Raw genomic sequence first — 27,246 nt, forward strand, 5'->3', positions numbered from 1 at the left:
GGACATTTTACACATGCTACACGACAGGCACCCGGGGATCATACAAATGAAAGCATTGGCAAGAAGCTATGTGTGGTGGCCCGGAATGGATAAGGAAATAGAAGCGTGGGTTTCAACATGCAAGCCCTGCCAAGAATCAAGACCAGCACCACACACGGCACCCACACACGACTGGGAGAATCCAGAAACTCCATGGTCCAGAATACACATAGACATTGCAGGACCGTGCCAAGGCAACATGTTCCTGATAATCGTGGACGCATTCTCCAAATGGCTGGAAGTGCAGCTCATGCCATCGACCAATACAGAAGCCGTGATTCCAGTGCTCAGAAAATTGTTCACAACACATGGGCTACCCGATCTGTTGGTCTCCGACAATGGGCCACAGTTCACGGCCAATGCATTTGAAATGTTCCTGGTGAACCAGGGAATCCGGCATGCATAATCCACGTCAGGAAAACCATCTATGAACGGACATGTGGAAAGAATGGTGAGAACGACCAAGGAGACGTTGGCGAGACTGGGACCGGGAGACATGCAAGCCAAAATCGACAAATTGCTCACCATTCAACATAGAACACCATGCGCAGCCACACACTGAAGTCCGGCCGAACTATTAATGGGGAGGAAATTAAGATCCCCGTTAAACAGACTGCATCCCCAGTATAGTACGGAAAAGCCAGCTGACTCCACGAGTAAGACACGGAAGTTCCAGGTGGGGGACCAAGTCTATGCGAAAAACTTCAGCGGTAACCCCCTATGGATTCCAGGAGAAATCACCCAAGTCACAGGCTACAGACCGAGGACAGCTGCCAATGGAAGCAACACATTGACCAGCTCAGAGGTCGAATAACCAGAAAAGAACAAGAGCCCACAGAACACACGCAAGAGCAGCGGAAAGGAAAGAACACAGAAGGTGACCAGGCCCTACCACAGCCAGAGGCACAAGACAGCACAAGCAGAGACTCAAACCCAGATAGACGCAGCGGAAACTTACTGGCAGTCCCAGAGGAGGAACCAAGCAGCAGCGGCAGTCCACAATCCCGATCGGGGGAGGAAGGAAGGAGCAACGAAAAAAACAATGCCCATCCAGCGAACGAGTTCGAGAGAGTTCCAGAGGCAGAATCAGGAGAGCCATGGAACTCGACCTCTCACTCCGAGAACGCTGAGACGACTAAACTGCGCAGGTCCAGTTGCGCACCGAGGCGACCCACCTGCTTATGGGACTACGTAGCATAAAAGCCTCAGGATTGATTGTGCTGAACTAGAGGGGAGGGGTGTTGAGTATTGAATGGCAGATTTGAACGGGCCAATCAATAAGCGATAATTGAAGCGGGAAATTCAGAGCATTGTCAGTGGCTGAAAGCATGGACAGCTCCTAGTATAAAAGGAGCTGCCACGGCTAGAGTAGGTATTGCAGTTTATGGAGCTAATAAAGAAGTATTTGTTACTCGTGTGTCCAGTCCTTCTTTGTGCCCACTATACAACAGTTAGCTTCTCCTGCTATTTCCCTAAACCCATTTTGCAGTTTAGGTAGAATGTTATGAATACGTGTATAGTTGAAAAGCACAAGTAATGTTGAGCAAGGCAACGACAGATCAAAAGTGAACAGATCAAGTAAAAATGCAAATATAGAAGCAGGCAAGAAAGCAAGTCTACCCTTAAAGAGAGAAATGCTTGTCATTTTTTCACCATCAACTATTTTAATCCTTCATTGCAGTGCTGCTGCCCTGAATCTGCACATTTAATATATTGTGCTAAAATTTATAAATTTGATTAATTTAAAGAGTTTCAGGGAAAAAAACAAGCTGTTTTTTTAAAAAAATTTCATTTCACCCATGCCAATGGTGGCTATATCCAATCATGTTTATGAAACCGAGGCTCAGAATTGCATTCTCAGCTGAAGGGAGTTTTTCCTTATAAGGTTTTGCTAAACTCTGGAGAAAGAAAAATGCTTATATTGGCAATGAAATATTGAGTAAGATATGGAATAGAGTACAAATTAATGAAGATGGAGTATACATAGAATGGAGGAATACATTAGGTAAACATCGAGTTTACCATTACTTTTGTTGTTGTTAGTTGCGAAGTCGTGTTCGACCCATCGCGACCCCATGGACAACGTTCCTCCAGGCTTTCCTGTCCTCTACCATCCTCTGAAGTCCATTTAAGCTCACGCCTACTGCTTCAGTGACTCCATCCAGCTACCCTGTTCTCTGTCGTCCCCTTCTTCTTTTGCCCTCAATCTTTCCCAGCATTAAGTTCTTCTCCAATGAGTCCTTCCTTCTCATTAGGTGGGCAAAGTATTTCAGTTTCATCTTCAGGACCTGGCCTTCTAAAGAGCAGTCAGGGTTAATCTCCTCTAGGACCAATTGGTTTGATCGCCTTGCAGTCCAAGGGACTTGCAGGAGTCTTCTCCAGGACCATCGTTTAAAAACCTCAATTCTTTGGCGCTCAGCCTTTCTTATGGTCCACCTTTCACAGCCATACATTGCAACTGGGAAAACCATAGCCTTGACTATACACACTTTTGTTGGAAGGGTGATGTCTCTGCTTTTTAGTATGCTGTCTAGATTTGCCATAGCTTTCCTCCCCAGTAGCAAGCATCTTTTAATTTCTTGGCTGCAGTCCCCAGCTGCCAAGACAAAACTACCGTATTTTTCAGAGTATAAGACACACCTTCCCCCCCCTTAAAAGGGGGTGAAAATTTAGGTGCATCTTATACATCGAATGTAGCCCTACCCACCCACTGGCCCCCACCCTTTGGCCTCTGTCTCCCAGCAATTTACTTCCTTGCAGCAAGCAGCAAGAAGAAACAGCTCATTTCAGCTTCAGCACAGCCTAATTAGCACAAGTTGATTGGATCGGCCTCCCAACTCTCAGCTGTTTTGCTCTCAGCTGTTTTGCACGGGCCTCTGCTGCTTGCTGCAAGGAGGTAAATTGCTGGGAGCAGATTTTTTTTTTCTTGTGCTAATCAAGCTATGCTGAAAATGAAAATGAAAGTAAAGCAGGCTATTTGCTGTTTGCTTCCACGAGGCAAAATTCCTGGGACGCAGAGGCTGAGGCAGATTTCTTTTTCTTGTTTTCCTCACCAAAAAAGGTACGTGCGTCTTATAGTCTGGAGCATCTTATACTCCGAAAAATACAGTATATAGCTGGATCTGTATATTACTCTAAGTACTTCTTCACTTAATTGTGGTTTATTGGATAAACAATTTATTCAATATGCTAAACAAAAACCAACAAGCAATATTATGGCTGTGTTATGGCAAGCTTTGCTATTGCCTAAAATTTAGGGAATTGGAATACAGCTAGATACCTAAAATAGGAAGGAAAAAAGGTGGGTGGGAAAATTTTAACTCCTCCTTCTCCCTGCAAGTTCCCTTATGAGTGGTGCAAGATTTTTCCATAGTCAAACACAGTGATGGAATGCACGAAGAGGAAGAATTGTAGAAAATCATATCAACTGAGGAAAAAAAGACATATTTCCATGATCCATAAAGTTATCACATATGCCAAGATGAGAAACATTAGGCTGAAGTCTACAAAAAGGACCTATGCACAAGTCCCTGGGGATTCAAGATGTTGCAAGATATAGTGCAGAACTATATTGAAACAATATCTCAAAATATAATTATTTAGAGCTGGTTTTAAAAGTATTTCAGTTCTCAATCTGAAAAAGTATAGAAGAAATCAATATTTTGGTGACAAATATTCAACTTCTCCAAACTCTATTTTGGATTATTGTTTTCCTAATCTGGTTCTATCCCCATGATTTATTCCAGGCAATCAGAGAACCGGAAGCAGGAATCCAGAAAATTTAAGTGGAATCCAGATGACCCAGCTGCCGGAGACTTGACAATTGCTCAAGCATGTGAAATGCTAATTCTAAGTCTTTTTCTGGTAACAGATTTGATCACTCTATGTGTTTATGTACATGTGTGTTGTGCTTGGAAACAGTGCGGTTGATTTTTTTCCCCTGGCTCTGGCTCTGGGTATTTATTTTAGCAGGCAGATAAACTTCCAGTCAGGTTTTTTCCTCTCAGTTTCCAATCCAGGATTTCTATTCAAAATGTTCACATTCATGTTTTCTTTATATGAAATGAAGTATCACCAGCTGCAGTTTGCAGATGTTCAAGGCACAGGAATTTCTCTTGGGGAAAAACATATAAATCTTGGGATGTATTTTGGTATGAGTTCTAATGAACTGGGTAACATTTTCCTTTTATGATTCTCATGGATATGATTTCTATCAGTGAATAATAAGAGACTTCATCATCCACCTTCTCAATTCTGACATCTGCATTCTATGCCGGATTCTTTCTTTTCCATCTTTTGAAGAATGCATTTCTTATTCTTACCACAAGGTGGCCCTTTGAGCTCTCTGATACATGCCATGGGCTTCAGCAGGTAAGAGCTCCTTATTGGTTTATTGAAAGCATGATGCTTCCGAGCAACCCTTTTAAAGAGAAAAGCTAGAAACAGTACAGAGAGCTTGTAGCCCAGCAGCTCTGCCTTGAGGAAGTGAGGATCTGTGAACTCTCATTTCAAGTTCATCATCATGAGTGAGGTGAGTGAAAAAATCCTTTTATTTTAGGAGATGGGGAGAGACAGAGAAATAGATAGCTGATAAGGCATGAATTTGCTATAAGGCTAAAACAGAAAAATCAGATTTGGCATATTTAAGGTTGAGTTGTGTTAGTATGAGAAGAATGTGTTGTTTGAAACTATTGTTGGAGTATGTGTGTATCTTACTTTTCTGACAGTGGGTTATGTACAACTACTGAAATTAATATGCGCTGCTTTAAAATCAGTAAGTAATCTTCACTAGTACATTAATCCTATAGCAGTTTAACTATGAATAAACCCAATGAAATGCCATAGAACCTTCTCTGAGCAGATATGAATTGATGAGAAATATATTGCCTATGGTTAGTCTTAGGAACTTCTGCCAACTCAGAAGCATCAATTCTGCCGTTTATAAAAATTCACTGGGTGGAAAAACTCTTTAGTTTCTCATTTTTAGAAAATACTTTAATGTCGTCTTTCTAGATATGTATCATGTGCTGAGGATATAAAAGAATGTATTTCAGTTCTTGTTCTGCATCCTTAAAAAGTCAAACTAGGCTTCTGGTATACAAAAGTTAGATAGAAATCAGAGTGATTTGGGATAGATCCAAAAATCATCCTGTTTGGCCCTGCTTCTCCCATGCCTACCTTATATTGCTTTCCAATGGTGGAGTATCAGTAGCAATTGTGTTTTTAAAATACAGAAAATTGTGGCTGCCTCTATGTATCCATCTTAGGGAAAAGATTTTCTAATATCAAGGCAGCCGTAAGTAGCCCTTGATTGAAAATGTCACGATAGCTCTACTAACAGAATAATATTTCTCCCCGCCGCATTGCCTAAACCTTATTAGACAGGTATTTCCATTATAAACATCATTTTGGGCAAAAGCCTAACTTTTTTCCACCCCACGATATCAAACTGCCTTGAGCAGTATATATGCAGAAGCAGATGTTGTTATGGGATACTGTCATCTATTATTTGAAGAATACCTGCAATCTTGCCTAAAAAGGGAGGAGTAGAATCAATAGTTATGAGAAAGAAATATTGCTTTTTTAACAGGCATAACCTGGAGCTCCGACAACATATCCATCCCAGGGGACAGAGCTGCCCTAGGACCAGGGAAATTCCTCTCCCGGGTCTCCACAGGCTGACTGAGTACATAGTTAAGAGAGCCATGTGATCAGATTGTTCAGTTTTGAATATTTATGCGTACAGCTGAATAAATAAACTTGAAAAGGTCAACATTTTTGTTTAATTGGATTAAAATGTCTTTTCCTATATACTGTATAGCAAATTAAATGGCTAATTGATCCGGCTACATGCCCTTTTTGTTTTAAGTTTAAAAAAAAGTTTCTTTTGAAACCATATTTGATTTCTCCTGTCCATAGTCATGATATGATTTTGTTCCTGGTGCCGCCAACTGTTCAAAAAATTGTCATTCACAGTATAATACTACAATATACATTTAGCTTAATTCAGATAAAATCTTTCTCCCCTTCAGTTCAGCATAAACTAGAATTTCTCACACACCAAAAATAACTGTGTAGCAAAAATAAGAAACTTAGATTGCTAAATTTAGATTGCTAAACTTAGGCTCCATCAGCCATAGGGGAGCCTGAGCTAACGCCCATCAACCTCTGCCAGTCATTCAACATAATTTAAAGACTGAATCAGTATTTACAAATCTTTTGTGTCAATGATACGTTTACATTATCCTATAGATATTTTGAAATCCAAAGTTGTTGTAATTCTGAAAAAAGTTGTACGAAAAATCTATCAGAATATAAAACCACATCCCTTGGTAATTGTCTTTTATTTATTTTTAAAATATTTATTTATTATTTATTTATTTATTTATTTTCCATTTTATTTTTATTTTCCAAAGGGAAAAAGAAACCAATGTGAAAGAGAAATAATGCTTTTTTAAAATAAAAAGAAACAAAAGAGTTTCAGAGAGAATTGCAATTATTTGAGCTTTCTGTTTTGGGTGGTGCATTTGATAGAATATTAATTTGGTGAACTGAGCTTTAAAAATAACTTGTCTCCAAGTTTTAGGAGATGAAATCTGACATACTTTAATGGACCTAGTAGTTCAAATATGGCTAGGAAAATATTGTCTCCAAATACTGCTGAAAGAGAATGGACCAAAGGAAGATATTTCATAGTAGAGGTGTTTATACTTCCAAGTAAGTCTAGGATTTTCAGAAATACTCATCTTCTCAGTTCATTTATTTCATTGCATTTAATGATTTTTCTAATTTAATTTCTTTATGATGGGGATAAATGTTGCTAGTCTTCTATGGTTATAGAAAAACATAGCATAAGAGCCTGTAGTACAGTGGACTAAACACTGTTATTAACATCTGCTGCTTGCAATTACTGTAAGTTCAAATCTCACCAGGCTCAAGGTTGACTCAGCCTTCCATCCTTTCAAAGGTAGATGAAATGAGGACCCAGATTGTGGGGGCAATAAGCTAACTTTGTATAAATATACTAAAGTATGAAGGCTATTTCTTAACGCATTGTAAACCGCCCTGAGTCTCCGGAGAAGGGCGGCATATAAATTAAAGCAAAAAAAAAAAGTAACATATTCCTTATTTTGACCTTATCTTTTTTGTCAGTTAATTTGGTATGTATTCTTTTCTTTTTAAAAGGTTCCTTTGAAATTTGATCTAATAGTTAGTATGCTTATAAGACATTTAAAGGATAAGATATATGCAGTTGGGTGGCTCTACAGGAAATCAGAACTTGCTTTATTCTTTTTTAATAATAACTATATAAAGCTAATACACATATCACATGCACACACACAATTTTTCAGAGTATTAGAATTTTTCAAAGTATCTATACAGTCCAGTGAGCTTTCTATGTCTGTATATGTACCTTTCACTGCTTGCTTTTGCATATTCAGCATGGAGTCCTAAACATACCGTAAGCCAAGGTAACATAGGGATAAGAGTTAAGGCAGCTGGCTCAGTTCCATTGCCTTCCTATGTATTGATTTTATGCATAGCTTAACACTTCCATCAGCCTCTTTGCACCATAAGAAGGATAAATGTGGTAAAAGCTAGGGGGGAAAAAAATAAATGCATACTGAGTCTTTGGATTAAACATATATAACAGTAAAAAGCCAGTCTGTCAATACAGTTCTATTTTCATAACCACTGAATTTAACTTAAACCCCAAGTCAAACCTCAAATTAGTTTTGAAAAAAACAGCAGAAAAAGATATAACAGTATCTTTCAATATATTGACCCCATTTTAAAATACATCTCCCCAATACAAAACAATACAGGAACCCTCTAAAGTCAACAGGGCTCAATTTAAAGCTAAAAGAGGGCCAATTAGTTAAGACCAAATTGTGATGCCTAAATTGTGAGTGGGATAACTTTCCTGACTGCATCACTTAGCGAATGGATCCTCATACATGTACAAGCTGTCCAGTTCTTTACTGCCTTGGATGTTATAGCTAGCTATAATTAGGACAAATGGGGTACTTAACAGTTTGATAAAGAATTCTGCAGCTGACATAAGGTGGGTGGGGTGGGGTGAGAGAAGGAAAGCAAAGAAAGATCACTTAATAATTTGAGCTGACATCCCTTTATTAGATGGGTGGGAATCTGCCAGTTGAGGAAAGGGAGCAAAAGATATCTTAAAGTTGTCACTTTGCCTACGCTTTAACTCGGGACAGGTTGAGGATTTGTTACCCTTCCAAGTTTTGCTGATAGAACTGTTTAAAAAGATAAGTAACCACATACATTTTCCCAACTGCTTTGAGTATAGCTACATCAGCATAGTCATGAGATATCACTCCATTAATGGAGAAAGGAGGTTGTAGAGATAGGTTTTATACCTTTGGGCAGCTCATTATTTCTATTGATGTTATAATTATAGTTGCAAAGACTAATGCAGTTGACAAGGGTGTTAAAGAGAAAATGTTTACTTGGTTGAGGTGAGAATAACTCACTAGTCCTGATAAATACTACTACATTGACATAAGGATAATTAAAATGTTTTTTTAAAATTACCTTGAAAATCTCCATTAACTTTGGACCTTGTTGCCTCATTGAGTTTGGGTTTCTCTGCTTCTGCCAATACTGTAATATGATTCTTGTTGTCTATAGACTTTTCGGAACCTTTCGATAAATATCTAATGCTAATGCTATTATGTATTGGTAGGCAAAATCCAACCCCATCTAGTCTGATGTTTTCTCCTTCTGCAGCTTTTGGAAAAATACTGTGCTTTTTCTAGAGTTCTTCCATGTGCAAAGCAGTTCCTCCATAAACCTTTGAAAATTTATCATGATTTGAAGGTGGAAACAAGGCAAAACAAAATCACCAACAGTGTGTGAAAGACTAGCAGCTTAAGTTCTTAACCTTTTATAATAAAAGTTTCTGAACAAGCTTAATTATGAGGATTAAAAGCACAAGGCTTCCCAGAGTTTATGCTGGCAATAAAAACTGTGAATATTGCTTAGAGTGCTTTGTTAGAGCTTAGAAAGAAATCTTATTTCTGTTGCTAGTTAGCCTCCTTGAAGCTAATGATTGAATTCACATCCTCTTATTTATTTATTAAACTTATGTGCTGCCCATCTTATCAATAAGGCAACTCTTTTTATTAATGCAAGAGTTCATTTCTCAAATTACATTATAAACCATGGTTTATAAACTTAGCATGTTCACTTAACATGATTTATTTGGCTTTCCCTTAGCATGTTCACATAACATGCTAAAGGAAAGCCAAATAAATCATGTTAAGGCTTAGTGCTGTCTGTGAACCAGTATAGGAAAGAGAGACCAGGGAAGTAGCAGGTGCAGAACTGATTTTGAGACATTAGGAAGCTTTTTAGTGACATATAGTGTGAATGCTTTAATCTTCCCTTCATTCAACAGTCAGGTTTTGTGTGCCCAGGAGATTTTTAAACAACCAAATATAGTAGACAAAGCAATATTTTTCATTAGCTCAACTTCTATACAAATTATCCAACCCTTTATTAATTTCTTTCCATCCTTTCTTTTTTTAAAAAATCTCTCAATCTCCATTTGCTCCCACCCAAATCTTAGTGAATGTTCCTATTTTATAACACCACAGTTTTGGATACATGATTTATTTCTGACAACTTTTTTTCCTGGAAACAAACCAAAGAATCCAATGTTGCTATGCTTGCAATTTGCAAGCAAGGGAATATTGACCTTTTTTTTTTAAACAGCTCTTGTATTCATTTCCTGTAGCTATAGCTATTAAAAATGAAAGGGGGGAAAGGAAAAAGAGATGAATGAATCTATTAGAAAGGCAAATACCTCTATGAGTGATATTAATACAAGTTTTCCAAAAATCTAGTACTGTATTGCTTATCTCATAGATTTTGCATAAGGCTAACAATCTCACAGAGATGGGAAGCCAAATTTAGTTCTTTATTTAAGGCATAGAATGTTGGTCCTTTATTTTTTTTTAAAAAAATTGATAAGCAGAATTTTCTTGGAACAGACTTGTAGAATGAACCATACTTTCATGCAGTTCAAAGGCAGAAACTCATTCATATGGAATTTTCTTCTCTTGTTTTGATACATATGCTTGACCAATTTTGACCAATTTTATTTTCAAGATATTGGCCCAGAGGCTGAATCGATCAGATGCAACAAGGCCTAGGCCACTAGCTGGCATGAACTATCTTATCCACAGACACAGGATTCTACTAGATCCATATTCGAAGAAGAATAGAATATCTCCCCAACTGCTTTTTCCTATGATTATGCAGACTGGATCTAGATAAATTAGCAAGAAAAGAGACAGCCACCATTAGTAAGCAGAAAGTTAGTTTAGTTCCAGGACATGCAGGTAGTCTTTCTTTTTGAATATGCTTGCATTGAGTAAGTAATTAAAATATTAATGGATTGCTTAGTGTGCCCAGTTGGGTTTTGTTAAGAATATCACTCAGTTACTAATTTTTGTAAGATAGAATTAATAGTGGGAGTTAAATAAAACTAAAATTCAGAAGTGACATATAAAGTGGTAGTGATTAATGTTGATCCCTTTGGTGCTTGCTTTCTGCAATGGGCTTACTGCTTACTACTCCAAACCAGCATAATTTAAGAGAAAGCAAAAGAAACGATGCTTTAATGAGCTAACAAATAACACACAGGTGAGCAAATATGTCATAAGTAAGGACTTCTAGCCTTAATTAAAGGGCGTGTTCACTTACTTATTTCAAGTCTTTTGGAACACACAGGCTATCTTCAAAACATCCACCCACATGAATGCCTGATATGGCCTTGGCCATTTGGCTTTGTTATTCTCTCGTGTTCCCAAAATGTTACATGCAGTCCCCTCTCCCCAAATATTTGCTTCTCTCTGCCTTAAACAGTGCTCTATTTATTAATAAAATTTATATATCGCTTATCAGTGATTGAGCAGTTGAAAAGTAATAAAACCATAAAACCCTTACAAAAATATGCATAATAGGGAGAAGGCCCTCAAGCCACCAACCACTCATGCCAGTTGAGGAGAATCAGATTCTCATGTCAATTGACAGAACCAGGTCTTAACACTCTTCCAGAAAGCCAGACGAGTGAGGACTAACCTCACCTGAGGGGGTGAGGTGTTCTGTTGGGCAGAAGCAACAGCAGAGAAGGCTCTTTTCCTAGACCCCACCAGCTGAATTTTTTTTAACCAACAAGATCCATGATATACCCTCCCTGCCTGATCAGGTGAGGCTCGATGTAATTGGGATAAGATGATTCCTCAGGTAACCTGGATCCATGCCATGAAGGGCTTTTAACTTCTGGCCCCTTGTTTGCTGGCAGTATGCAAAGAAGTATGCAAAACTTACTGGTTATGCTGCTCAGTCATGCTATTCTCCATTCTACAAAATAGCTGTAGCCAGAAAACAGGAGAGCAAAGAGAGTCAGGGCATCATCATTAGGCCAGCAGCTTTTTCCACTGCTAGTGAAGCAAGGCTCTGAGAATATGGTACCTTCCTTAAGCTGATGCCCTCCAGACACTTCAGAATTTACGCACCTTGTCCTTAGCCAGGAAGCTCATTTGCAATGCTGACTAGGGATGTGGGGAATTGTATTGTAACACGCTGGAGGAAACAGTCTTTGGGAGCTGTTCTGCAGCAATTGCTTGCTGAAAACATCCAGAAAATTAGACAATATATCAAGCAAGTTATATGCATTTCAATTTGTTTCCTATATACTTCCTTTCCCCCTCCTCGTACCCTCCCCAATTTTATTGATATTAAACGCTATTTGAGCAAGTTCTGACATACTGAAGGGATGAATCTGTTTGTTTTACTCGTATTCTTCTGGCTAATAAGAATGTTCTGAAAATCTATACATAATAAATTGGCTAAGATCCAGGCTATTAACATCACGAATACATGGAAACTTATACACGCAGATGGTGCTTAAAATAAAAGTGACCCCATTTGTGAAAGATGCTGTAATTTTATCATGCCTGGGGGCATTCGAGTTTCGTTGCCCTGAATATCCAGCAGTCACCTAGGTAACAAGGGATGCATTTGTAATGTTTTATAGTTTGCAAAATTGCCATCCCTATTCCTCCTACAGTATAGTCTTCACAAACTTCGAATATAATGTAGTATTAGACTTCCTCTGTCACATAAGAAATAATCCACCAGGTACTTTTGGACAAAATATGCAATCTATCTCATAATAAGAAGAGAAACCATTTTCAAAACAGTAAAAAATGGTTGAAGCAGGATGGTATTCAAAAGCGGTTTCCCCAGTTCTAGCTTAAACTGACACGTATCCATCCAGGAGGGATAAAAGTTGCTTTCCTTATCCCTATCTTGTCGGTATTGCACCTCTCCTGGGGCACCATTGAATATACAGGTAGTCCTTGAGTTATGACCACAATTGAGCCAAAATGTATGTTGCTAAGTGAAACATTTGTTAAGTTTGTCCCATTTTACGACTTTTCTTGCCATGGTTGTTGTTAAGTGAATCATTGCATTTGTTAAGCTAATAACATGGTTGTTAAGTGAATCTGGCTTCCCTATTGACTTTGCTTGTCAGAAGGGGAATCTCATGACCATCGGACACTGCAACTGTCATAAATATGAGCCAGCTGCCGAGCATCTGAATTTTGATCAGGTGACCCTGGGGATGCTGCAAAGGTCATAAGTGTGAAAAATGGTAATAAGTCACTTTTTAAAGTGCCATTGTAACTTTGAACAGTCACTAAATGAATTGTTGTAAGTCGAGGACTACCTATATTTTACTATTCGGGAGGTGCTCTATTGGGAAGGGATTCCTGCCTTCCCCTTTAAGCCCCTCCCTATCTACCAATCAGGGAACTGTAGCATAAAGGGGGGGGGTCTGACTTCAGAACCTGTCTTCTGTAGACTGATGAGTCTGCCTCTCCTTCCAGGCCTCACTGGGCTTAAATAATGTGAAATGAAGAACTATGGAAGGCATCGTAGCAGAAAAGCCCCATAGAGGAGAGAGTTGTGACTGTATTGCTTAGCTTGGCTCTGCAAATCAAGATAACTAACACTGACTAGCTGCTGAGAACAGTAGGCAGGAGTGGACCTTTAACCACTGCAATCTCCTTGCAACATTTATTTCTTTTGTACAGGCATACAATCTATTTTAGTGAGCTAACTTTTGTTATAACAATGTAGCAGCCAAACGATAGTTTTTCATTCTGATCTGGAGTTCTATGAAGTTTTTCCTAAATGCCACTAAACAATGAAAGGCAAATGCTCTGTGCAATTACACTCTTTTTATATCCCTGCAGTAGTAGAAAAGCAGATTTAAAATGCAGCCTTCCTCCCACCTTACATAAGGACTTTTTGGTGCCATAAGGTCTGCAACCCCAACCCTGTCTCCCATCACTTTAGCTATCTTCAGCACAAGTGAACGACTGTAATGCACTCACCATACTGTAATACCTGGTAGTGACAACAATCTCTCTGAGTTGGTTGCAGCTCTTGGTATTTTTGAAACAAAGATGTTCATTTCTTGCAGTGACAGGTATTCAGGATTTTAGATTCCTCTTTGAGGCCCAGTGCCTTTGGAATGGCAGATTTCAAAATTTGCTGAAAGTAAGATGTTGAGTAAAGTTAACAACCACCACCGCAAAACTGTCACAAAGAGCAGTCCTTATATTCCCTTTAAGGCCATCCTTTTCTCTTTAATAAAGTTGGGATTAATATGAAATGATTTATTGGGGACAAGTGTTTGCCATTAATTAATATACAGTACTGTTCTGGAAGACAGACATTTTAACCAAATAACAGCTGGATTTGCAGTCTGGAAAATTTAATTACCTTCTAATCTCACTTTTTGCTCTGTTTATAGTTTAAGTCTTCCCTGTAAAAACAAAAACAAAACTTTTCTTCCATTTCTATTCTAATGCCTTTCTTCTTCCCTTCCTCTACACCTTTCTCAGTACTCACTATGAATCTGTCAGATGAGTTCATTCTACAATCCCCACAGCAAGTTTTGAATTTTCCCTTATACTTCAGTTTCTTTTTTTATCAGGGTTTGCCGACATCATGGACTACAGGTAGTCCTCGGTTTACAATATTTAGTGACCATTCAAAGTTACAATGGCACTCAAAGAAGTGACTTAGGACCATTTTTCACACAACCGTTACAGCATCCCCTTAGTCATGTGATCAAAATTCAGAAGCTTGACAACTGGTTCATATTTATGATGATTGCAGTTTCCTAGGGTCATGTGATCAGTTTTTTGTGACCTCCTGACAAGCCAAGCAATGGGGAAGCCAGAATCACTTAACAACCATATTACTAACTTAGCAACTGCAGTGATTCACTTAACAACTGTAGCAAGAAAAGTCACAAAATGGAGCAAAACTCACTTAACAAATGTCTCACTTAGCAACATAATGTTTGGGCTCAATTGTTGTCGTACATTGAGGGCTACCTGTATACAGTAGCACAGGCCTGGATCAGAGGCAAGTAAGATATGAACAGTTCAGTTCTATGATTGTATTTTACAGCTTTATACCATTATTTGCTGCCTCAGAAATGTTAGATGTTAGACACAATAAATTATTATTAAACAAGTATGCCAGAGTTACACTGCCAGTTATTCTAATTTAGGGATTAATCTTAAAATTATTTTTCTGCATTTCATTGTTTGTTATCCAATGTGCCACTGAAATTTCTTGCTGTGTTCAAAACACTTTCCCAACAAACATGCTGGCTGGGGAATCCTGGGAGTTGAAATCCACACATCTTAAATTTGCTGAGGCTGAAAAACAGTGCCCTAGAGCCTTCAGTGTGCCCAGAATCTTTCTCAGATCTGGTAGTGAATTATAATTTTGGGAGTGACAGAAAGGGAAACTTATTAAATATATGAAGGATAATGCTATCAACTGAATCTTAGCTGAATCTTTTAAAAGATAGCTTCTTCCAGTACCCAATCTTTTTCTCTCAGGGTCTGAAAAATTCTACTTCATGCTGCCTTTAGCACCAAGACATGTCCTACTTCTGGTATAAATTTTGCTGTTTAATGAAAGCCATACCCCAGCATGAGATGTGTGGAAGCATAGCATTTATAGCGGGTGCAAGCTCCATGCTACAACACGAGAGCCTCTCTGTTTTGGGGACCTGATGTGATTGTGATTTAGCAAAGAACACCTATCTGGGCCTCGCCACCTTTTTCAAAACCTTTACTAGGTGCTTCTTAGAAAGCAGCAGAAGCTGCTGCTGCTGTGCCAGAATTTTACAACTGGTGAAGTTTGCTGAAAAGGACTCCTTACAAGGATTTAGCCAAGCCTTCCAGGATGGCTGCAACCGCATTTCTCTGGAATCTGTACTGGAAAATTGTAATGAGCTCATTTGGCAAAGAACCCAATTCTTCTCTGCCCGATTGTTTTTGACTGTCTCCTCACTCTTTCTCTGTTTATAATTGTTGTGAAAGCTGCTACATGACTGAGTTTATCTGGCCTTTCTCTCCTTTATTCTTCTGTTGTCTCACTCTTTGTCAACTTTAGTTAGCTCACCTCCCTTTACTATTTTCTCCTGTCTGTCTTTTATCTGCCTGAGGCCAAGTTCAGTTTGCATAAATGGTACACATTCTCTACTTCTCCTAGCTTCCTTGGAATGTGAGAGAGTTGGAATACTCTGCCATATTCAGTTGGTAAAACTGATCTCTTAATTGATCCCTTGAACCTTCTTGTCTTGATTATTCAGCTATTATTTCATATTTGTGCATATAATTCATATTTCACTGGTCTCCTACACAGTGTCTTCCAAATGGGCAACACAAATTACTGCTTGAAAAACTGGGATTTGTTTGTTTTTCAATATCTCAATATTACCACCTCTTGTAGAAGGGAAAAGCCCAACAGACAGACAATGCCTTTTTTCATTTTTACATCCGTAAACAAGGCATCTAAACACACAGAAAGCAATCAAAGAATAGTAGTAATTTCCCCAGTCACAGAACTGCACAGGATTCCATGTATATTGCACATCACAGAAGATAGGATGAGTTTGTGGTCAGAATTATTAAAGAATACTTGGTATATGAGAACCATCCCTGAATTCTTGTTAGAAGTTGTAGATGATTACAATTTTCCAAAATAGATTTTATGGGGATGTAAACATTCTGAATTTTGAACACTGAATTTGAACATTGAATTTTAAATAAAAATGTAGACGTACACATTATTGTAAATCAAACATCACTCATGTCTTGCTCATGTTTAGAACATATATGTATGGAAAAACATATCAAACCTCACTCTGTTCTCAACAACTATATGTTAGCCTTGGGCTTTCAGATGAAAAACATATATGAAAAACATATTTATGTGAACAGCAACTCTCATAGACAGGGTTTTCTTGATCAACTCAAGGAACAAAATTTTAAAAAGCAAAGCATCTAAAAATTAAAGTATAAACTAAAATCAATACTCCAAGACAAAACCACTTAACAATTAAAAGCCTGGCAAAAGAGATGCATTGTTACAGATTTTGAAATGCTAAGGGGGGGGGGGCAAAGGAAAAGTGCTCCCTAGGTTAGGAGTAATGCAGGAGAAGATTGTAGCTGATGATGGACTTGGACATCTGGAGCTTCTTCAGAAAAAACTCTCCTATCACCTTAACAGCTGGGCACGTTCATAGTGGGAGAGGTAGCCATTTAGACAGAAAAATCACAAACTACAAAGGCTTACATTTGATTTTGTAGTATCCCTGCTACTTAGAAGTCAAATTCCTCTTCACACAACAGCCCAAAGGCAACTGTCACTTACAATGTTTGAGGGAAGGCTAGTATTGTAGTATTTTGACACTGTAAGCAGTGTCTGTCAGCTTTGAAAGCAACAGTTTAGTCTAGTGAAAAGAAGGACTAGGGGAGATATGATAGCAGTGTTCCAGTATTTGAAGGGCCACCACAAAGAAGTGGGGGTCAACCTATTTTCCAAAACACTAGAAGGCAAGACAAGAAACAATGGATAGAGAGAAACAATGAAAGGACAGAAGCAACCTAAAACTAAGGAGAAATTTCCTAATGGCGAGAACAATTGAATAGTGGAACAGTTTGCCTTCAGAAGTTATGGGTGCCCCATCACTGGAAGTTTTCAAGAAGAGTGCAGGGAGTTGGAGTAGTTGACCTCCAAGGTCCCTTCCAACTCTGTTATTCTATGTTCTAACATTATACAGTAGGCAATGTATCACCTGTACATGACACTGCAACTTTATTCTACATACGAGTAACATGAGGATAGACCTCAAGTTATCAGAAGTTTTTTTTTATTCTGCTAGATAAATGTCATGTATGAAATACTTTTAAGGAGTTGCTCATTCCCCATTTGGCTATTTAAATATGATTATTTATAGTCTAAACATACTCTAATTTAAAATATTTCATTTGGATCCAGTTCCTTTTTTGCACTCTAATGAGAATAAAGACCACATCCTTTATTATAATAGGATAGAAATAACAGCAATCCATTCTGTGTGGGAGGACAGGAACAGCTAACCATGTCTTTTGCACTTACCCTTTGTAAAGGGAGCATATGGTATTTACCAAAATGTACATGAAAGCAAGACCTTGATCTTGCATGCAGTAGCAATCTAGTTATTCTATTTAAGTACACGAATATTTCAAGGGAGTTGAGATATCAGGGAATCACCTTTTCAGATGTTTGCAAAATCATTTTCAAATACTATTAATTTCTACAGGAGAAATATTTCTGATCCCAGGATCTTTGAATCTGGGTCTGCCAAAAATTAGGCTTATTTCAAAATTTGTTGAAATTTTGAATTATTATTATATAATTTGTAAAAATTATGTAAAAATTATTACATAATTTGAATTCTATTTCATTCCCACTATTCTGATAGGAACAGAAATTACAGTATTCCCATTTACAGTTTATCTAAGATTGGATCCCTGACCCAAAAGTGCTTTTTCAAGAGGCAACTGGACTTTCTATCCCTGACTTTCCTATTAAAAAACCTGGGCTGACCCTCTCTTATAATGGTCCCACAATTCTTAGTATACCCACTGATCTTATGCTAGTACAGAGACAAGGATAATGTTATGAAATAGCAGATGAGCTCCCATTGACCTCATGTTTCTCCTAAACCATGCATAACTCATAACTTGGTAACTTCCAGTTTAGATTACTACAATACAGTCTACATAGGGCTGCTCTTGAAGACCACCTAGAATTTACAGCTGTTCCAGAGTACAACAGCACACTTGATGTTGAGTGTCTTTAGGTTTGCCCTTGTTACATATCTGTTGTGCAGGCCACATTGGTTCCCAGTTTTCTTCCAGGTGCAATTTAAGATGCTAGATGGCATGGGACCAGGTTATTTGCAATACCATTTGTCCCAGAGCAGTGAGTGTAGACACAATCCAAGTTCTTTCCCTTAAACATTACCACTATCTGGGTCTATGGAAGTGTGATTTTTCCATTGCAGTCCCTGTACTATGGAATACCCTCCCCCTGAGGTCTGACAGACCTCCTGCCCTTTTATTATTCCAGAGATCACTTAAAACCTGGCTTTTCCTCCACGCATTGGGGTAGGACAAGATCAGAGTGGGATGAGAATATGGGGGCATCAGAGAAGTATGGCTGTGGTGCCAAGTCTTTGTGTTTTTACTTTTATTGCTGTTGGTTTTATGCTGTTTATATAGTTTTATTAGTTGTAAGCTGCTCACATTTTATTTTTGCAAGCCTGCATATGACTCTCACTAGATTACAGAACATATGAATTTTATGTTTGACTTTTCCTATCCGTTTTAAAGAATACCATTTTTGGAAGTTGTCTTGCAAATATAAATCATGTGTCCTGATTTTCAGAGGCATCCAAAAATAGGTTGACTGTAATTGAGTTAAAATGAAAATAAATTAAGGGTGACATTCAGTATTTGAATTACCCAGTACAGCCCTAGCAATCTAACTTAAATTGTTTTAAAATCAATATCTAGGCTTTTGCAGGAAAAAAGGATAGGCTGCATCAAATACTGCATAAATATACTACAGAATAGTGCCGCCCTGGGTCACAAGCCAGTCCCTGAAAAATTACTGTCTTCATCCAAAAATATACTGAAAAGTATGAACTCACTTCTGAATCGTTCTACCTACGTATCTTTTCTTTTATGTACACTGAGAGCATATGCACCAAGACAAATTCCTTGTGTGTCCAATCACACTTGGCCAATAAAAAATTCTAATTCTAATTCTAATACTATCAATCTATTTTGCTTTTCTTTTCTTTTTTCATTCCCTTTTTAAAAAAATCTCCATATCTTCTCAGGCTATTTGGGTGAAAGTTGTTAATTGTTGTAAATTCTTGTTAAAAATAAACTAGATTCTCTCCCATTTGCACTGGCTACGTTTCGCTAAGACAACATAGAGTGAAGTTTTATCTCCCTGCAATATAGCAGATCACAAAGAGGAGCCTGTCAGAAAATTGGAGGTGGCAGCAATCCAAATTTAGGAGTGAATTCCACATAAATATTGGCTGAATATGCAGAGCTTCAAACTCAGAATTTTAAGCACTATCTACTCATGCCCTCTGCATGGATCAATACATCTGTCAGTTCCATGTTCTCAGGGTCTTCACTTTGGTTTAAATGTCAAGTGCTTACTGCTTAATTACGAAAAAAATGCACATTGGTCATCTCTGTTCCTCCTCCTTCTTCATGAAAAAACTCACTCTTAAAAATTTTCTATCACCCACACCTCTCCCTTGAAATATGGGGAAAACTATTCCTGTTTCTTTCCACATTCCCTGTGTTGATAGTGATGTACTGGGATTCAGTGCAAGGTTTAAACTATGATTTATTAAAATATATTAAATATAAATATTAATATATATTAATATATAAAATATATTAAAATATCTTCTTCCCTGTTGATGGGCAATGAGGATGGGATGATGACATTTTCTTCTTCTTTGCATTATTCCTGCCATATCATGGGGTCTGCGATTTTGCATTTCACCTGCCACATCATCTGGTCTGCAGCTTCTTGCATGGCAGCATCTCAAGCCTTGTTTTGGGTTTGATGCATAGTGATGCGACATTGAAATCTTAGCCAACTTGTCACAAAGTCTGATGCCTACCATCCTCCTATCTCATCCAGGCTTGGGGACCAGCATGACGGAGTTGATGGGAAGATGACATGGAAGCAGATATTCCCCTCTCTTTTTCAGAGAAGATAGTGGAAAGAAAAATCCTTCAATCCAGACAACTGTTGTCCTATTGCAGGATCATAGCCCTGGGTAGCAGCTCCCTGAGATACAGTGCAAGTTCTCCCTGAAAAATAAAAATAAGCGTAGAATAGGGGTGTGGAATCTCATAGCCCATGTTTTTTTTAGCCTTGCAGCAAGTTCCAAATTATGCTGATGGCATTATTTGGGGCATTTCTTCCCTGAAATGAAGACTCCAAAGGAATGTGCTGCAAAAACTTCTGCAAGATCAATACACCAGTGTTGTCCCTCAACACCTAAAACATAAAATAGTTGTTCTGTCCCACCTATCCAACAACAACACAGCTTTGCCATTTGAGCTTTTGCCAAACAAAAATAACAGCAGCAGCAATTTGCCTTGGCATTAAAAAAAAAAAAAAAAGACAAATAGAAGAGAAGATAGGAAAGATAAAAATGGATGAAAAGAAGTAATAGAGATAGTTTAAGGCTTTTTATTTCCAAAAAAATAATTTCAACTTTTTCAGAGGTTTGACAATTCTGGAAACATAAGGTTTATGCCATATAATTCTCATGATAATGCGTATCATTCTCTGTGGTTTATATTATACCTTTGGCTTGTATTATACTTTTTACTTTCCCTTTTTATAATGAGTTTGGTTTTCTATGCAGTTTTTAATGATGTCTCTTTGACGTTTTGCAAAACCAGTAATTTGAAAATTTATATGGCCCCAAGCAACCATAAACTGTGTTACCTCCTAAACTTCATAACAACAACATTGTTTATCTTTTTAAATGTATAATCATTCTGTTTTTACATTCATGTTAATTGTAGCTGAGATAGCTCATCAGCAAGAGATAGTGAAAGAAATTATGGGACAAGGTGTCCAACACATATGGAATTCACCTGCTTGGAGACAACTCTGGTATCATTTTAGTGTGCTTACTTAATATAACTTGTATTCTCAGTTTTCAGCCATTAAAACCAAAGTGAATCATTATTAAAACATACAATTTGAAAGAAGTTGATGGAGGAAATTAGTAAACTACTTCTGAATTTGAAATGGACTGGGTTGTTCCCCTCTAGTTAGCAAAAAGCTTGTTCATTGCAAAGCCAGTTTGAATTTGCTCTTGCTCTTACCCATAGGTGTCTGCACACTGCAAGTGTCTTTCAAACTGAGTGGACTTTGGGTTGGACATCACCAAGTTTAGTTATAACTGCAATTTTGTCAGCAAACCAGGACCCTATAGCGGAACTGGATATAAACTGCTTAAATAAAATATGAAAAAGATGGTTTACATTACTTTTCCTCTCATAAAGGATAGTATACATATGTGACATGGCTTAGAAAGCCCCTCTGCAGAAAATAATTGAAGATACTATGCATATATGACATGGCTTAGTATGTCCCACTGCAGAACATAACGGAGATAATGTGCACACTTTTCTTTCCTTAAACCAGGCATTTTCCACCTGGGCATAATGGAAAGCAGCTGCTGTGATTCCTTAAAAACATCTTATCCTTAAGAAGTGACTCTATTAGAAGGAGTATTAACTCTGCTCAAGGCCAGGAGGATGTTGATTTATATTTCAAAAGTGTCTTCCCTACATTCTTTTACCCACTAATCATAATCAGACATTCAATATGCAGGAGTCTCAAAGGCAATTTATAATAGTTCTCATAGTTATTGACTAGATAGACTCAGATAAAAACAATAAAGAAGCTTGTGGCACTTTAAAAACTAATATATTTATTATAACATTAGTTTCCATGCTCTAGGAGCTTAAAGGAAGTGGTTCTGAACTAAAGGGAGGAACATTCATTAAGATTTTAAACATTTATTTTTAACTACATGTTTGCATTGCTGGCCACCAAGACATTCAGGCAACATCCATTGCTTTCTCCTCTCTTCATTGAATCTTCACACCATCCCTTATGGATGGATCTAAAGTCAATTAATAGCTTAATACTGTAGTTGGGGGAATCTGATTCTTACCAATATATACACTAATTACTTCACAATTTTGACTCTGTGGAAAACTGTTGCAACAGCAGTGCCATTTTTGAAAGCTTTAGATGCAGCTGGCCTCTCAGCTGAAAGAAAATGGTTGCATTAATAATGGCTGATTATCTTCAGCAACACATCATGCCAGCTTTATTTGTTGTACAAATATTGCTAATTCAAGCTAGCTGCCTTCAGTTTTTATTGAAAGGTTCCTATACTTCTCTTGCAACGTCATTCTCTTGTTTTGGTTTTCCCTTCAGTAGCCGAAATTCTTCATGCTAATCAGCAGATCAACCTATTTTCTCCTGATGATCAAATAAAAATTCGAAGAAGGCAGGGGTTAGACATGTCAGAAAGGGTGTTAAATTCAATTCTGCAGGTCCAGTTCAGAAAGCTACTTAATAGCAAGGAATGATTTGCCTTGTGAGCTATCTCTGATCAAGACAGTGTCCTCCTTCAGTCAGTTCTTTTCATGATCCACACTGGAGCAAGAAAGATTCAGTGAAAATATTGATATAGCATGTAGTTACAGTGAAAAGGCAGAAACTCTTATTGGTGTCTGAGAAAGAAGTCAAAATTAATTTTGCCAGATGAACGTAATGGAATACAACACAAGAGGGTAGGAAATAGCTTTCATCCAAGAAAGCTAAACACTGTGAGTTTCAGACAGATTCACACAATGCATAGTTATGAAAATTATTTAGTAAAAAATATAATGATGACAATCAAGTTAGATGTCTTTCAAATGAATTAAACACATTTTAGAGATAAATATGTCATGAAGCCTTGTATTATTTCCTACATTAAAAGGTCACATTAAGACTCAGAGTAACACTTGCTAGAGAGCATTAGAATTTGATTGGCAGCCATAGGAACAAAGACCAAAGAATTCAAAACACAGAAATCTTGTCAGAAGGAGAAAAATGTTCGGACCACAACCACAATACACTGATACTGAGTAGGAATCGAAATGGGTACTAGGTTGATAACAATGTGTTTTTTCTAATATAGCTTGTAACAAACTGCTAATGAACATCCTTTTCCTCCTTTTCTTTCTCAGAGACAAGGTGCTGGAGCAACAAACGGAAAAGGCAAGGCCCCTAATGAAAATGGTAAGAATAGTTGGATTATATTCAATTCCACTGGCTCTTGCAAAAAACCTAAACACAGAGCTAATTGCTGTCAGCCACCATCCCAGCAAGTCTGCTTTAAACAGCAGGCTTTGTCAAAACTCTTCTCACAAATTAAAAAATAGTTAACTGGTTCTGAGTCAGCCTTGCTTTAAAGACATCTTTAAATCTTGATAGTCTTCTTTTTTAATATATAAATGATTCATAGAAGATGAAATTTTTGATGGAGCAATCTAAAGATGTGAGTTGTGGTTTTTAGAATTTGATTTTGTCTTTTTAGCATTCCATCTCTTTCTCCATGTATCTTCATTTCTTTTGCCTTCCTTCACACATGCTGGAGATCTATTACATACATGCTCCAGAAAGGCTTTGGCCTGGTCTATTCCATGAATTTGAAGCAGTTATGATGGGGCAAAAATGCACCTAAATAACTCTTCCCCTGCGTTGTCCAGAAGGTCCTGTTCTGTAAATTAGGTATCGAGCGTGTGATTCTGAGGACCTTTGTGGAGATGGCTCTTGAATTCCATTGCTTCTCTAAGCATGCTAAATAGCAGGTTCTGTGAAAAAGAGTTGCAGAGATGGCAGCTGGAAAACATCATGGGTTTAACTAGGTTTTTTTTAGGGTTAAGGTTTTTTATTCCCATGAAGATCCAAGGATTTCTAGTCAAAAGATGTTTCCTTTTCTTACCATAAGGTTTGGAGGATTGCAAGTATATCTTATGCTTGGGGAAACTGAATTGAATATGGAAGTGGCAGTTCTTCTGGTCTGTCTATGATGGGCTGGAAATATTCCTATTCATGCTGTTGGCACAGGCTGGAGTGAGTGGGGTGATTCTAGAAAAATTAAGCTCATAGCCACACTTGCTATTTTGGCAGAAAAGAGGTTGATGATATCCAAGTAAGAGCTGAACTAGTAGAATTTCTTTTTCCATAATAGAGTAGCTGACTTCAAATAGCTTCAAATAGTGTCAGTGTAGGACAGGGGATTATGGGAAGGCTGTATGTATGTGCAAGAGATGGAAAACTACGGATTTGTAAATCTGTTCAAATGGGAAGGGAATATATTCTTCTCCCCGCCAACACCAGCAGTCAGACTTACCACTGATAGCAAAGCAAACAGGTTGCCGCCCCAACCTTTCTTCCATCCACCTTTCTTCAGTAGTAATCACCAAGAATATTTTTGCTAGGTAGGCTTTTCTCTAGGGATGAGCAAGGAAATATTCCCCCCCCCCCCTGTTTTTTTCTCTGTATAGGTTTTATACACATCTTAAGGCTTTCCTAGGTCTTTTAAAAGTGCCACTGATATATCAATGGTGCTATTCAGGTTATATATTGCAAACACATTCGTCTTTAACATTGGGGGAAAAAATGGAATCATGGTATCAGAGAGTGTGCATCATATTCTTGATGTATTCATAGATCTTTCTGGATAATGCCCTGTAGAGGTTTGCTATCTAAAGGGTAAATAATATGGTGGTTTGAAAGCATAATACTGCAGTTTTTAAGCCTGTATTAAATTGCAGTAAATCCTGCCCCTGTCAGATACCTATGTCAAGTTGTCTCTTGCTTCTCATCTGCCATATGCAGCAGCATTTTGCTTGCTGACTCAGATGAAAAATAAATAGACCGGAGCTGATTTGGTCTGTGTCAAGTGAATCAATGAGCAAGTAAGCAATAGCAGTTGTCTATTTGAGAACATGAGGTTTTTGTTATTGTTGTTGTTATAATTGTTCTCAGTAGGAAATAGTCTCAGCTCATGGACTGGGTGGGTTCACTTTGTACAATTGGTACCAGAAGGTGAAGGGGCGGGGTGTGTATGGAGCAAAAGGGTATCCAAACAACAATTGCTTGCCCTTCCTTTTTAAATCTCTGCCTGATAATCAGCTGTACTATTCCTACCCTGAAAAAAGGCACTTGCTGTTTCCAGGATGCACTGGAGAAGAGCATGGGGTACAATGGACGATTTTTCAATTTGAACAGTATGCTCAAAATAAGATCTCAAGTGTAATATTTTTGTACTGAGATCTGCTGTGGTTAAATCTCTCATTAGCTGTGGCAGAGAAGGCATGCTGCAGGTACCATTGGCTAGGGGCCTACATTTGGTGGGTCCCAGGAGATGTGCCTTCTCAGCTATGATGTCCACCTTATGGAACTTCTTCCTCCCCCAAAAAGAAACATTAAACCAACTCCATCCCTTTCGGTTTTTTTGAAAAGGCTTGTTATATATCAGGCCTGGAACTCCTAGGGAACTGGAGACTTGCGTAGATAGCTTTATTGTTGGGGGGCATTTTTATCCTCCCTTCGCCTAAGGGTTTTTTTTTTTCTTTAGAGGATATTTACCAGTGGTGAAATGTAAAATTTGTTACTACCGGTTCTATGGGCATGGCTTGGTGGTGGTGGGGTAATATGACTGAGTGGGTGTGGCTACCTTTTTTTTTTTACTTTTAAAACCATTTTTTCTACAACCTCTTCGGCTGAAGAGGTTGTAGAAAAAATGCTTTTAAAAGCCTCTGATGATCCAAGCTGAGCCGCGCGATCATCAGAGGCTTTTTTTTTTTTTTACTTTTAAAAGCATTTTTTCGGCCAAAGAGGTTATAGAAAAAATGCTTTTAAAAATTAAAAAAAAAGCCTCTGATGATTGCGCGACTCAGCTGGGCAATGGGGCGGGGCAGGGATTTTTGCTAGCGGTTCTCCGAACCACCCACCTCCATCGCTACCGAATCGGACGATCCAATCCGAACCAGGAGCATTTCACCCCTTATATTTACTGATACATTTTTTAATAATTTTATCTGTCGTTTTTATGTTTGCTATTTTATCCCATTGTTGTACACCGCTCAGAGTTGCTATTTGTGCAGTTGATGTACATTTGATTATTAAATAAAGAAATAAAGAAATAAATAGCCATCCAAATTTTCTCCCTTTCCTCTGTCAGAGCTATGCAGAACGTTGTCTGTTTTTAAAAAAGAACAGCCTGCCTTAGCCCAGTAGTTATTAGATTCACTGAAATCTGCAGCAGTAGCGTGTGCTCCTGTCCACAATTCCAGTCATCTTATTCTGCAATAGTCAGAATAAAACTGTTCAGCCAAACAGGACCAGATCCATTCCATAATGGTAGCCCATCATATGTTAGTTAAATATCTCACAGAAATATTTTGTTTGATGATTCTGAATGACACAGAAAGGATTAGCAGACAGATGGTTTTCTCCCTCCCATCCTCTTCTCCTGGATTCACCCTTCAAGTCATTTGTCCACCTTATGAGGTAAACAGGAAATAATGTCTTCCATTAAAACAATGCTGTAATCTCAGTCATTAGACTGAAGTATACTTTTTATGCAGATGCTAGCAGGTAGATATTCTACATTTCTTCCCCTACTAATTAGCTGACTAGCCTGAATTTTCATCTCCTGTAATTGGGATTGGTGGGGGAAGTCCTGTGAAAGAGTGTGCATCACTGAACGGAAGAAGTGGAAAATATTGCACATGTGGAGACCACACCAGATGTAGGCAACCTGTATGGACATTGTGGTTCAAAGGGTTTTCCACCCATGGTGCATTTTATACTGGTATTGGAGTATTTCCTCTAGAGTTTTGTGTGAATGCCCGAAAGGCTGTTTCTTTTCCATTTCAGGAGGTTGATACTGAAACATTCTAGGGTCTCTTCATGTCTTCAGCTCTGCAGCAAGGCAGTTATAACTAATGTTGGGTTTATGAGCATCTGTTGATTTTCTAAAAGGCATCATTTTGCATTTTGAGATTAAATCATTAAAAATGCACAGAATTGGTTTTATTTGCTTAAGACTGGGCGACTTGCTGTTTTGTGCTATATAACACAATAATGAAACACAATGTTCTTAAATATTTAATTATT

General features: G+C 38.0%; 1 protein-coding gene across 1 annotated transcript in view; it reads left to right on the plus strand.

The window, feature by feature from the left end:
- The first annotated feature begins 4,432 nt into the window (after positions 1 to 4,432).
- PCP4 (Purkinje cell protein 4) overlaps positions 4,433 to 27,246 on the plus strand; it is a 68,119-nt gene continuing 45,305 nt past the window's right edge. Inside the window, exons 1-2 of the mRNA XM_034423973.2 lie at positions 4,433 to 4,570; positions 23,304 to 23,355. Of these exons, the coding sequence (XP_034279864.2) occupies positions 4,562 to 4,570; positions 23,304 to 23,355 (61 nt within the window). The 5' untranslated portion in view covers positions 4,433 to 4,561. The remainder of the gene's footprint in view (positions 4,571 to 23,303; positions 23,356 to 27,246) is intronic.

The sequence above is a fragment of the Pantherophis guttatus genome, chromosome 5 (genome assembly GCF_059756535.1).
Source record: "Pantherophis guttatus breed Tessera chromosome 5, ASM5975653v1, whole genome shotgun sequence".
NCBI classification, from domain to species: Eukaryota; Metazoa; Chordata; class Lepidosauria; order Squamata; family Colubridae; genus Pantherophis; species Pantherophis guttatus.